At 36.6% G+C, this 14,076-nt stretch overlaps 1 protein-coding gene across 1 annotated transcript; it reads right to left on the bottom strand.

The window, feature by feature from the left end:
• Positions 1 to 2,664: 2,664 nt before the first annotated feature.
• On the bottom strand, positions 2,665 to 9,864 carry LOC149544013 (uncharacterized). Its single transcript, XM_089795871.1, has 3 exons — positions 9,859 to 9,864; positions 3,060 to 3,245; positions 2,665 to 2,925 (listed from the first exon to the last, which is right to left on the bottom strand). Exons 1-3 carry the CDS (start codon positions 9,862 to 9,864, stop codon positions 2,665 to 2,667), a joined length of 453 nt encoding a protein of 150 aa, XP_089651997.1.
• Positions 9,865 to 14,076: the final 4,212 nt, after the last annotated feature.

Here is a 14,076-nt window from a genome sequence, read left to right as displayed (position 1 = left end):
CTATTCAAAAGTAGGTAGGGGCATAACCCCTGTTGGTGTTTGAAAATGTTACCCATTTCCAATTACCCTGATGAGAACAAAATGCATCTAGGGGCAGCTAACTCTCGTTATCAACACATCCATTCAGACACCAGTCCAACTATAAGGCATGACCCTTCTTCTACTTCAGGCTCTGCAAAACCTAGGCGGGTAGACCTGTAGATTCTTTATATGGTACCAGTTATCAAAGCATTCACTGAATCTAATATGAAGCAGATAAAAACCCCTAAATCTTCTATACTCAACCAGGAATCATAAGCATGAAAAAGCTAAGAACATAACTCATGAAACTGGCAAGCTAAGTGCGGGTTAACATTGAATAGCTTTCAACATAAAAGGGAAAATTGATTTAATATGTTGATATCAGCAAGACCCAAGTATGAGCAATAGAACTTGATGATCCTATCTTTGACCAGTGCCTTATCTATTGGGCAATTAAATGAATCATAACCATACATCTCCTGGAATCCTTAGACATATCTCTACATCAAGATCCCTGATCTATCTTTCACCTTGTGAATAGACATCTGCTACAGAATGAATCTCATACTCAGAAAATCCTATCATGAAATCTGCAAACCCTGTGACAAATATCAAGCAATTACATGGTTCTTTGTTCCATAAGCAAGACATTTTAACCACATACATTTCAAAATGTAATGCAACCTAATTCATGCTCTTTGATCACAAATTAGAAGAAATAACAGAGCCATAATCAGGAGACAAGATTCAAACTGAACTACAAACTTTTGCTGCACTTTATCTGTTTTCCTTGAAATCAAATACATGAAATGTACAGAAAATAACTTGTAGATCACCTAACAGAAAAGAACTATCTACCTAAAACTTAAAATGCTGTTCAATACAAGAAGAAATGCTGAAGAATGGTTTCTCAGTGCAAAAACTGGAACCCTTACAATGGAAGCAAGAAAGAAAGATATAGAAGAGAAAGAATTCCCGGATCTGTTCTGAAGATGACAAGTGTCCACTTGAAATTCAATCTTCTGTAACTGAATAACTTCTTCCTTCCATCTCCCATTCTGATTTGATTTTGTTTCATCATTAATCTGTAACAAACTTGCAAAATATCCTTGCTTAATGATGAAAACCCTTTACTTGCTAAAATATCTGATTTCCCCATGAGAAAGTCAGTGAAAATGAGTTTTTACTGAGTAAATCTGAACAAATTCGACCCTAACTGCATTTCCATTGCCTTCTACTGATATCCAGGTCACTATCTTGACAAGAAACAAATCTGAACTTCTTGGTATGAATATGGTTGCACTTTAAGGTACCTGATAAAAATCTCGTGTATCTCAAACTAACTGATACCTGTGCAAAAAATGACTCCAGATTTGGAAAGTTTGTCTTCTCCCAATTCCGGCGATATATGATAAGGCATATCTAGCCTCTCGAAAACGCCCAGAAACTCAATTTGAAAAATGCTCCCCTGGTAGAAAATATTCAGGTCTACAACTTTGATTTTAAATTTTGAAAAATTTAACAATATTCTAAGGTTTTAGACATCTATTAAAAATCCCCTTTGATTTTAAAACTCATTCACGTGCAAACCTTTTTAGAAAATAATTAAAAACTATTTTTCACATTCTTCAAATTTTCTCCTATCCTTTGAATCTGGGGTCAAACCTGTTGACCAAGCTGATGACACGTGGCACTTTCTGATTTGCTCCTTCAACGTACAGTCATTGCCTAGTCACTCATGCCACATCATCCGACCCAGGCCTACTTCCACGTGTCGTGAAGTCGCTATCTCGCTATGGTAACCGGTGTGCATCTTCGCATGGCGAGATAGCACCTGCCACAAGATCAAGACACGTGTCGAAAATCTGGCACTCATCGCCACATCAACAACTTTGTATATCCGTTCAAAATTTGGCTAAGGCTTCAAATTTGACATCATTAATCTGACCACGGGCCCCACAAGCCTAAGCACTGCCTTCAAAAGGGCCGTTGTCTTTTAGACATCACACTATAGATGTAAAGTTGCATTTAAACAAATGAAGAAGGTCTCCCATGGACGATGTGGGATAATGACCTCTAAATGCTTTTCCATGCGCTTTTCTCGTTTAACAGGCAGCTTACTCTCCATTCACGTGATGTTTTGCTTTTTTCTTTACTAGTCTGCAAATTTCTTCTTACTGGCATCGGCTTCTCTTAACACCAGGGTTTTTATTTAAAACATTCCCTTAAACTACCATCTTCGAGTGCGGATTTACTACTTTAAAATGTGAATTACCTTGCTTTAACGTGTTTGCCCTTATCTAAGCCACTTCTTCTATTTGGCTACATGGTCTTCTCCTCTTCCTTGACATGCAGATTCCTTGACTGCGGATTGCAGTGCCTGCCGTTCCAGGTGTGCCTACGGCTGCTTGGGATCTCATTGCTCTAAGACGCGGATGCGTTGTTTATTTTTTATGCGTGAGCTCTGCCTTGAAAGCGTGGGTTTTCTTTACTATGTGTACATCCTGTTTTGCATTATGTGTGGGGATTCCTCCTTTCACTGTGTGGTCTCTGTTGAGCACTTCTTCAATCTTCCCACTTTTTTCTAATCTGGCAAAATAGACTTGCACCATCTGTTTAAGCGTTGAGAATATGTCCATCCTTTCATATTGATAGCAACAATCTGCCAATCATTCTCCCAAAAATTTCAACAACTGCTTGAAGTTGGTCACCTTCTTCATCCGTCCAATCTTTCCGCATGATATGAACATTGAGACTGCATTGATATCTTGACAAGCACTGTGAAAGTGTTCGATTAATGCCAAACATGTTTGAAATCTGTATCCAGTAAGGAAATTGATTGTTTTGAACAATCATCAAAAGCTTTCTGTCTTCAACTTGCTTCACAATCTGCACCAATGTGTCCTGCAACATATGTGGATGCCAAGCATTTCCAACGAACATAAGGCAGGAAAGATTTAATATTTTCTAGAGAAACTTCTATTTGTGAAATAGCTAAAAACTTCTCATCTAAGTGGTTGGCATCCTCAAAGTTTTACTCGAAACTCAAGAGTCCTGTTGATTGCCATATAAGGTTCTTCTGCATCTATTATTTCACAACTTTTCAATCCTGCACCAGGAGGTCCGTTGACTACCTTTGAAAACTGATCCAAACACTTGATCGGGCTCTGGAAAATGGCCCACTGAATCTCTGCTCCACATTCTTGCAAATAGTTGGATCTCGTCTCATGAAGAATTCCCAGTCAAAAGATACTAGCTGTCAAAGTTGTCTTCTCAGAAATACCTGCAAGCAAACACGTCAGAAAACAACAAACTGGGTTCGGATTTGGCTCCAAAAACTGGGCAAACTGACATTTGGAAGGACAAAAACTAGGAAATTGGAGCTCTATCATGAGGTGAGTGTGACTATGCAATTTTGGCTCATGACGAATAACTGGGCGCAAATGGCAGATGTTCAAAGTAAGCTATCTGGATTTGCAGGACAAAGGACATCAGTAACATATCATTTTTTGTGAATGGAATGACCGTAGTAAACTGTGAAGACGGATTCATCAAGTTCTAAAAACTGGCACACTGGTAGTACTTTTAGAGGGAAATACAATGGTACAATCCATTTGATCTCACGTATCATGAACCAGGAGATATGATGCCACGAACAGGGGTACCAACCAATCTGCAAATACTGACACCAGTGAAAAGTTAGAAATTCCATTTGGAATCGCGTTTGAAAACCACACAAACGGATTCGTCAAGAGTTGAAACTTGAAACATAACAAGTCTCTGACATCAAAAATATAATGCAATGGGAATTTCAACATTTTGGTCAACTGGTCAAAAGTTATAGCACGTTAAACAGGCCTACCCAGAAATATGCACAAGGTGCAAAATCATGAACACAGGAACTGACCAACTTCGAGGGATTCAAAACCTAATCAAATGGATTTGAAATGATTCAAAATCTGGAAAATAGGTTCTCAGGTATGGACATTAGACACTCTCAAAGTGGAAAGTCACAAAAACTTTTTTGGGTGCGAAATATTCAATGGCAAACACAACCTCCTGTCACTGTTTGATACTTGGGGAAAAATGCAGATTTGACAAATGCTTGAAACAGGACTTCGTCAAATGACTCAGAAACTCAATTTAACTTCACGAAACACTTAGGTAGGCTGAATATAGGGTGTTAGAAACATTAAACACCTTACGGGTCTCAGATGGACAGCCGGGTACAACAAGGCACATGCATTTTAAAAGCGATTAAGGGCTTGATTTTTTTAATAGTGCTCAAAATTGACCATGCAATTTTTAGCGCCAACAGTGGCTCTGTCTGGGGATGCATGTCCCTTGCGGGCATGGCAAGGATTTAGATCTCTGGAGGAAGCAGACCATTCCCAAAAACTTCAAAACTCTTCTCGAACAGCTTATTGAAAGCAAGGAAACAACTACAACTACCAAGACTATGTACACATGATGGCCCCGGGCCACCGAACTTTAGCAAAATTGTTTACCTCTGTCGTAAACATGGTTCTCATCTGAACTTTCATGAGGTAAACTGAATTTTCTTCTCCTATTAGTTTCACCAATCATATTATCATCATATAACAAATCTCTTGGCAAAACAAAATCAACACTCTTACTTCCATAATGCATATAAAAACTATATTCATCTTCAACCGTTAGCTCATTATGAAAGTTCTGATCAGCATGCTCAAAAATATCGGACTGAAACTGAAAACCTTCTCTAAGAAATGACTCATGCATGCTATCATTTTCGAATATGAAGGCTTCATATTCAACTTGGGGAAAGGGATCATTCATACCTTGAAAATGTGTTTTCTTATACATAACCGAACGATATTCAAACAAACATTCTGACTTGTACTCACATATATCATCAATGTCAAAATCTGAGACTAATCTATAATCTTCAAATGGTTCTTCACAATCAGCAAACAAATTAGTCTTCACATCGGAGAGTTCATCATGAATCTCATTGCAAGGTATAGGTAGATTTTCAATAACCGTCTTATTAAACACCTTGTTATCATAATCAGATGCAACATCATGATCATATTCACTGTCATATTTGGAAGAAGAACAGTTTGACCTCTTACAGCAGTAAGACAAAGTATCATCATTAAACTTATTCTCTTCTAAATCTGAACTGTCCATGTGTTCTTCAAAAAGAGGATTGATAACTCCATGCAAAGCGCCTTTATAGACATTAGGACAAGTGATGTGTTGATCAACATCAAGCTCCTCACCATATAACGGATTAGTGAAAAATTTAAAATCATTTCTAACATCACTATCATGGACACTTTCAACATATGAAGAAAAATTAGAACTACATGAAGAATCAACATCCACTCCGTCAACGAAGCATGTAGAAAATAGATCAAAGTTACTTTCATTGTCTCCATATAGGTGATTCAAATGTCTTGTAAGAAAATCATCATTTATCTTACCAAAAGGTGCTGATGCATTAATCTCAGAGTCAATCACATATTGATCATCATTACACTCATCCTCAAGACACTCTTCTACACAATTAGGCAATACGTCTTTATGGATAACCTCTTTGTCTTCATATTGTGTAGACACATTTTCTTCATAACTTTCAATCTCAAACTGGTTTACACAATTCTGATATGGAAACTCACTTTCAGATTTAGAAATAGCATTCATACCTTTATTAGCAAGAGAACACTCACTTCCATCATTGCTCTCTTCTTCCCAATCAGCATCTGATTCACATGAAGACGGACACATACTAGCACTATCCTCTTCTTGACTTGAGTAATAACTCTCATCATCAGCTTCATATGACACCTCTTGATAAAATATTGGATCAGCAACATAATTATCACTTGGAAAATGACTCTCAGCTTTATCATACTCACATTGATATGATTGTCTTTCAACTTTAGATTTAATAACGTTCTCAACATGATGCGATCTCTCAATGAGATAATTCATTTCTTGCCTATCCTGTTGGTCAAGAGAATGCATCTCTACCGCTGAAACATTATCAACATATGAGCTTAGTACTTCTAACTGTGACTGAGATACATATGATTTACATTCTTTATATTGTGTCATCTTGCCATGACATGTCGGATCAGCAATTTCACCTTTATCACTTGATAGATAGCTTCTGGTTTGCTCCTCCTCATACTGAGATGAATACCTTTCCTCTTCCTGATTTATTATGTTTTCAACACAATGCAAATTATCAATGGGAAAATGAATGGCTGGATTTATATCTTGTGTGGATGACTCATCAAGTGAATCAATTCTATCATTCGCTGTTGTAATACCATAAACATGTGCATTTACTTCAGCACGAATGGAACATGTTTTTATTTCTGAGGCTTCAACAAAACTATTTACAACAGCAGGAGTGCTTGTTTGCTGATCTGAAATCAAACACTCCTTATGACATTGGCTTGTGCTTTGCGCCTCATATTTCCAGCCAATGTTTCTAGAGAAGTGACTCCAGGTTAAGCCATATTTTATGTTATTCTCAATCTCTATAGCTGTCATGAATGCCTGATGCAAAGTCTTGGGTCTTTTATCTCTCAACAGATAGTTCATCTTCCTATCAAATGCACCGAGATAAACCACTAAACACATTTGATCATCCGGCTTGTAACTTTCAGGAAATTCACTCAAAATCTTTGCAAATCTGATATTAAATTCAGGAACTAACTCACCATTCCTGATTTCAATTTTCAAAAACTTATCAAAATATTCAGAGATGGTTACTCTTTCCCCGAACTGCATCATGAAGGCTGACATTAATTCATCACAAGATGAAATTGAACATGCTGGTAAAAAAGAAAACCAGTCCCTAGCATCATTTTCTAAAGTTTGAACAAACAATTTCATCTAAATGTCTTCATGAGCAATTTCAAAATCACCAACCAAGTCACTAAACAACTGAACATGATGACTGGCTGAATTTTCATGGTTCCGACCAAACTTAGGCAAATACTTTTTGAGGTTACAAGGCATAGTATTCGGGAAACCATGAATACCATTAAAATTTAATGGCATATACCTCCTGGTGGAAACAGATCTAAAACTTTCACTAACAGGCTGCATATTAGATGAGATAAAACTTAACATTCTTCAAAGTCAAGACTCATTCACCATTAAACACTTCCAGAATTTATTAATTGTAGAAGATCTGGAGTTCTTTCTACCAATTCAAAACTTCAAATACACTTCACAACTTCAAAACAACAATTGAAACTCGTTCTAATGAAGTGCATAAAACTTATCAAATCATTCTCCTCTTCTTAGTGCTAAAACTTCACTTGATGGAGAACACATATGTGGAACTCACTTTCATTGAAAATAAATTATATGAAAGCATAAAATACCTCAAGTGTTGCTGCATGAAACCATTGATCTGCTGATTGGCCTGGTGCTAATCTAAATTCTTTACACCATTGATCAAACCTTATAGAGTCGCCATCTCCTTGAGGAGAATTAAATGACATCACTGCTGTGATTCATCTCTATCATTAAAAATTCTTATAACAGCAAATCAAACAACACTTACTAGTCAGAAACTTATAATAGATCTCTCTTCTTGCTTGCAAATTCACCTAATTTTCAGATCTGCTTGATTCCACTGAAAACTCTTGAAAACAATTTATACATCACTGATCTACAATGATTTAGAGATCCTTTAAGTAGAGTCGCCACTCACTATTGTGAGAAAGATTTGAAACAATGATTTATAACATGGTAGATCTGAATTGCAATTCCAACTTGTAGAATTTGCACATCTTTAAAACACTTAGAAGGGAGAACCTTTATTCAACAATTCTGACTTTGATCTTACAGTAGTATTTTGAAAGCAACAATCGGCTAACTTGACTGAATATGAACACTCTTAGCAACACAATCTGTACTCAACCTTGAAAAATACTACGGTAATGGATAAAACTTAACTGGGGTGCATGATTTAGAGCAAGAAAACTAGAAAGGACATCAGAGAACTTACTGCTGAAAATTTTTAATGCACCTCTCCTGCTGTATTGAACCTACTATTTTTAACTTCACAATGTTCATCTTAAATCTGATTCAATACATTCCCCAGTAGAGTCGCCATTTTTTTGATGTTTGAAAATGTTACCCATTTCCAATTACCCTGATGAGAACAAAATGCATCTAGGGGCAACTAACTCCCATTATCAACACATCCATTCAGACACCAGTCCAACTATAAGGCATGACCCTTCTTCTACTTCAGGCTCTGCAAAACCTAGGCGGGTAGACCTGTAGATTCTTTATATGGTACCAGTTATCAAAGCATACACTGAATCTAATATGAAGCAGATAAAAACCCCTAAATCTTCTATACTCAACCAGGAATCATAAGCATGAAAAAGCTAAGAACATAACTCATGAAACTGGCAAGCTAAGTGCGGGTTAACATTGAATAGCTTTCAACATAAAAGGGAAAATTGATTTAATATGTTGATATCAGCAAGACCCAAGTATGAGCAACAGAACTTGATGATCCTATCTTTGACCAGTGCCTTATCTATTGGGCAATTAAATGAATCATAACCATACATCTCCTGGAATCCTTAGACATATCTCTACATCAAGATCCCTGATCTATCTTTCACCTTGTGAATAAACATCTGCTACAGAATGAATCTCATACTCAGAAAATCCTATCATGAAATCTGCAAACCCTGTGACAAATATCAAGCAATTACATGGTTCTTTGTTCCATAAGCAAGACATTTTAACCACATACATTTCAAAATGTAATGCAACCTAATTCATGCTCTTTGATCACAAATTAGAAGAAATAACAGAGCCATAATCAGGAGACAAGATTCAAACTGAACTACAAACTTTTGCTGCACTTTATCTGTTTTCCTTGAAATCAAATACATGAAATGTACAGAAAATAACTCGTAGATCACCTAACAGAAAAGAACTATCTACCTAAAACTTAAAATGCTGTTCAATACAAGAAGAAATGCTGAAGAATGGTTTCTCAGTGCAAAAACTGGAACCCTTACAATGGAAGCAAGAAAGAAAGATATAGAAGAGAAAGAATTCCCAGATCTGTTCTGAAGATGACAAGTGTCCACTTGAAATTCAATCTTCTGTAACTGAATAACTTCTTCCTTCCATCTCCCATTCTGATTTGATTTTGTTTCATCATTAATCTGTAACAAACTTGCAAAATATCCTTGCTTAATGATGAAAACCCTTTACTTGCCAAAATATCTGATTTCCCCATGAGAAAGTCAGTGAAAATGAGTTTTTACTGAGTAAATCTTAACAAATTTGACCCTAACTGCATTTCCATTTCCTTCTACTGATATCCAGGTCACTATCTTGACAAGAAACAAATCTAAACTTCTTGGTATGAATATGGTTGCACTTTAAGGTACCTGATAAAAATCTCGTGTATCTCAAACTGACTGATACCTGTGCAAAAACTGACTCCAGATTTGGAAAGTTTGTCTTCTCCCGATTTCGGCGATATATGATAAGGCATATCTAGCCTCTCGAAAACGCCCAGAAACTCAATTTGAAAAATGCTCCCCTGGTAGAAAATATTCAGGTCTGCAACTTTGATTTTAAATTTTGAAAAATTTAACAATATTCTAAGGTTTTAGACATCTATTAAAAATCCCCTTTGATTTTAAAACTCATTCACGTGCAAACCTTTTTAGAAAATTATTAAAAACTATTTTTCACATTCTTCAAATTTTCTCCTATCCTTTGAATCTGGGGTCAAACCTGTTGACCAAGCTGATGACACGTGGCACTTTCTGATTTTCTCCTTCAACGTACAGTCATTGCCCAGTCACTCATGCCACATCATCCGACCCAGGCCTACTGCCATGTGTCGCGAAGTCGCTATCTCGCTATGGTAACCGGTGTGCATCTTCGCATGGCGAGATAGCACCTGCCACAAGATCAAGACACGTGTCAAAAATCCGGCACTCATAGCCACATCAACAACTTTGTATATCCGTTCAAAATTTGGCTAAGGCTTCAAATTTGACATCATTAATCCGACCACGGGCCCCACAAGCCTAAGCACTGCCTTCAAAAGGGTCGTTGTCTTTTAGACATCACACTATAGATGTAAAGTTGCATTTAAACAAATGAAGAAGGTCTCCCATGGACGATGTGGGATAATGACCTCTAAATGCTTTTCCATGCACTTTTCTCGTTTAACAGGCAGCTTACTCTCCATTCACGTGATGTTTTGCTTTTGTCTTTACTAGTCTACAAATTTCTTCTTACTGGCATCGGCTTCTCTTAACACCAGGGTTTTTATTTGAAACATTCCCTTAAACTACCATCTCCGAGCGCTGATTTACTACTTTAAAACGTGAATTACCTTGCTTTAACGTGTTTGCCCTTATCTAAGCCACTTATTCTATCTGGCTACATGGTCTTCTCCTCTTCCTTGACATGCAGATTCCTTGACTGCGGATTGCAGTGCCTGCCGTTCCAGGTGTGGCTACGGCTGCTTGGGATCTCATTGCTCTAAGACGCGGATGCGTTGTTTATTTTTTATGCGTGAGCTCTACCTTGAAAGCGTGGGTTTTCTTTACTATGTGTACATCCTGTTTTGCATTATGTGTGGGGATTCCTCCTTTCACTGCGTGGTCTCTGTTGAGCACTTCTTCAATCTTCCCACTTTTTTCTAAGCTGGCAAAATAGACTTGCACCATCTGTTTAAGCGTTGAGAATATGTCCATCCTTTCATATTGACAGCAACAATCTGCCAATCATTCTCCCAAAAATTTCAACAACTGCTTGAAGTTGGTCACCTTCTTCATCTGTCCAATCTTTCCGCATGATATGAACATTGAGACTGCATTGATATCTTGACAAGCACTGTGAAAGTGTTCGATTAATGCCAAACATGTTTGAAATCTGTATCCAGTAAGGAAATTGATTGTTTTGAACAATCATCAAAAGCTTTCTGTCTTCAACTTGCTTCACAATCTGCACCAATGTGTCCTGCAACATATGTGGATGCCAAGCATTTCCAACGAACATAAGGCAGGAAAGATTTAATATTTTCTAGAGAAACTTCTATTTGTGAAATAGCTAAAAACTTCTCATCTAAGTGGTTGGCATCCTCAAAGTTTTACTCGAAACTCAAGAGTCCTGTTGATTGCCATATAAGGTTCTTCTGCATCTATTATTTCACAACTTTTCAATCCTGCACCAGGAGGTCCGTTGACTACCTTTGAAAACTGATCCAAACACTTGATCGAGCTCTGGAAAATGGCCCACTGAATCTCTGCTCCAAATTCTTGCAAACAGTTGGATCTCATCTCATGACGAATTCCCAGTCAAAAGATACTAGCTGTCAAAGTTGTCTTCTCAGAAATACCTGCAAGCAAACACGTCAGAAAACAACAAACTGGGTTCGGATTTGGCTCCAAAAACTGGGCAAACTGACATTTGGAAGGACAAAAACTGGGAAATTGGAGCTCTATCATGAGGTGAGTGTGACTATGCAATTTTGGCTCATGACGAATAACTGGGCGCAAATGGCTGATGTTCAAAGTAGGCTATCTGGATTTGCAGGACAAAGGACATCAGTAACATATCATTTTTTTGAATGGAATGACCATAGTAAACTGTGAAGACGGATTCATCAAGTTCTAAAAACTGGCACACTGGTAGTACTTTTAGAGGGCAATACAATGGTACAATCCATTTGATCTCACGTATCATGAACCAGGAGATATGATGCCACGAACAGGGGTACCAACCAATCTGCAAATACTGACACCAGTGAAAAGTTAGAAATTCCATTTGGAATCGCGTTTGAAAACCACACAAACGGATTCGTCAAGAGTTGCAACTTGAAACATAACAAGTCTCTGACATCAAAAATATAATGCAATGGGAATTTCAACATTTTGGTCAACTGGTCAAAAGTTATAGCACGTCAAACAGGCCTACCCAGAAATATGCACAAGGTGCAAAATCATGAACACAGGAACTGACCAACTTCGAGGGATTCAAAACCTAATCAAATGGATTTGAAATGATTCAAAATCTAGAAAATAGGTTCTCAGGTATGGACATTAGACACTCTCAAAGTGGAAAGTCACAAAAACTTTTTTGGGTGCGAAATATTCAATGGCAAACACAACCTCCTGTCACTGTTTGACACTTGGGGAAAAATGCAGATTTGACAAATGCTTGAAACAGGACTTCGTCAAATGACTCAGAAACTCAATTTAACTTCACGAAACACTTAGGTAGGCTGAATATAGGGTGTTAGAAACATTAAACACCTTAGGGGTCTCAGATGGACAGCCGGGTACAACAAGGCACATGCATTTTAAAAGCGATTAAGGGCTTGATTTTTTTAATAGTGCTCAAAATTGACCATGCAATTTTTAGCGCCAACAACCCCAAGAATACCTCTCAAGTACTCAAACGTATCTTTAGGAAAAGGCTTCATAAAGATATTTGCAACCTAATCCTTAGTACTTACATACTCCAATATGATCTTCTTTTTTCTTCTTTCTCTCTCAACACTTGATACTTAATAGATATCTTCTTAGTATTAAAATTCAATACATGATTCTTAGACATACTCATTGTACTTGTGTTATTGTAGTAAATGATAACATATGTTTCAATCTCAATTCTGGTATCCTTCAACATATGATTCATCCACATAACTTGATTATAGTTGTTTGTTGTTGTAACACACTCTACCTCAACACTATTTTGTGAAATATAATCTTTCTTCTTCCTTAACTAAGAAACCAATCTTCCTCTAAGAAAGAATACTCCACCACTAGTGCTCTTTCTGTCATCCATACTACCTACCCAATCAACATCATTCTATGCACAAAGTTTAAAATCACTTGATCTATCATACCAAATTCCATTGTTAGATGTCTCTTTCAAATATCTAGATATTCTCTTTATTGCTGCAAAATGACATTCCTTAGGATCAGCTTGAAATGTAGCTACAATTCTAACTGCATTTTCTATATCTGGTCTAGTGAGTCAGATATTGAAAACCTCTAATAATGGATCTGTACTTCTTCTACTCTACTATAGGTGTCTCATATTTTTTCTAGATAACTTATCACCAATTACCATAGGTGTGCCAACAACTTTACAACTTTCCAAACCAAACCTTTTCAACAAATCTTTTAGGTACTTATCTTGTGAAATAAATACATGATTATTATGCTACACAATATATAAACCTAGGACAAACTTAATTTCTCCAATCATGCTCATTTCAAATTCATTTTTTATCTACTTAGCAAATTTATCACTAGCTTTTTCATTACCTTCAAAAATTATGTCATCAACAAATATTACAATAATAAGCAATCCATCTTCAATTTCTTTCAGATACAAGTTAATGTTTGCCATATCTTTAGCAAATCCAAGCTTTTCCAAGTAACTTTCTAACCTTGTATACTAGGTTCTAGGTGCTTTATTTAGACCCTAAATATATTTCGTTAATTTGCATACCATTTCTTTATCTTTTGATAAAATAAAACCTTTGGGCTGCTCAATATAAACCTCTTCTTCTATTTCTCCATTTTAGAAGGCTGATTTAACATCCATCTAGTAAACTTTCAATTTATTGTTCACTAAATAAGCCAAGAACATCCTTACTACTTCAATTCTTATTATTGGTGCATATGTTTCCTCACAATCAATGCCATCTTGCTATCAATAATCTTTACAAACAAGTCTAGCCTTGTTTCTAATGAGTGAACAAACCACAACGAAAATGAACATAACATGAAAATGGAAATACTATTATTAGAAGTGATATGCTATCACATTTATTACAATGAAAATATACTCAAAGACATGCCTTATTGGCTTACAATGGTCTAATTCTGGAGAAAAATCCTCCACACAGTACCCTCTCTCAAACTCCACAAAAAATTGGCTATACAATGCTAGAAATGTTCCTAAATAAACCCTACTTAGGTTTATTGTTAGGAATCCATTTTACAATATGCCATTTTTCATCCACCACCAAAATATAAG

The sequence above is a fragment of the Cupressus sempervirens genome, chromosome 8 (assembly GCF_028749045.1).
Source record: "Cupressus sempervirens isolate cs-2001-9-10 chromosome 8, ASM2874904v1, whole genome shotgun sequence".
NCBI classification, from domain to species: domain Eukaryota; kingdom Viridiplantae; phylum Streptophyta; class Pinopsida; order Cupressales; family Cupressaceae; genus Cupressus; species Cupressus sempervirens.
The sequence above is the reverse complement of the archived record's forward strand: the minus strand, read 5'-3'. Positions and strand labels throughout refer to the sequence as shown.

What these genes read in the sequence shown, in the direction of transcription:
- LOC149544013 (XM_089795871.1), bottom strand. An exon ending in ACAGGACTCTTGAGTTTCGA is followed by an intron (nt 2,926 to 3,059) that starts GTAAAACTTTGA and finishes CATATGTTGCAG; the next exon opens with GACACATTGGTGCAGATTGT.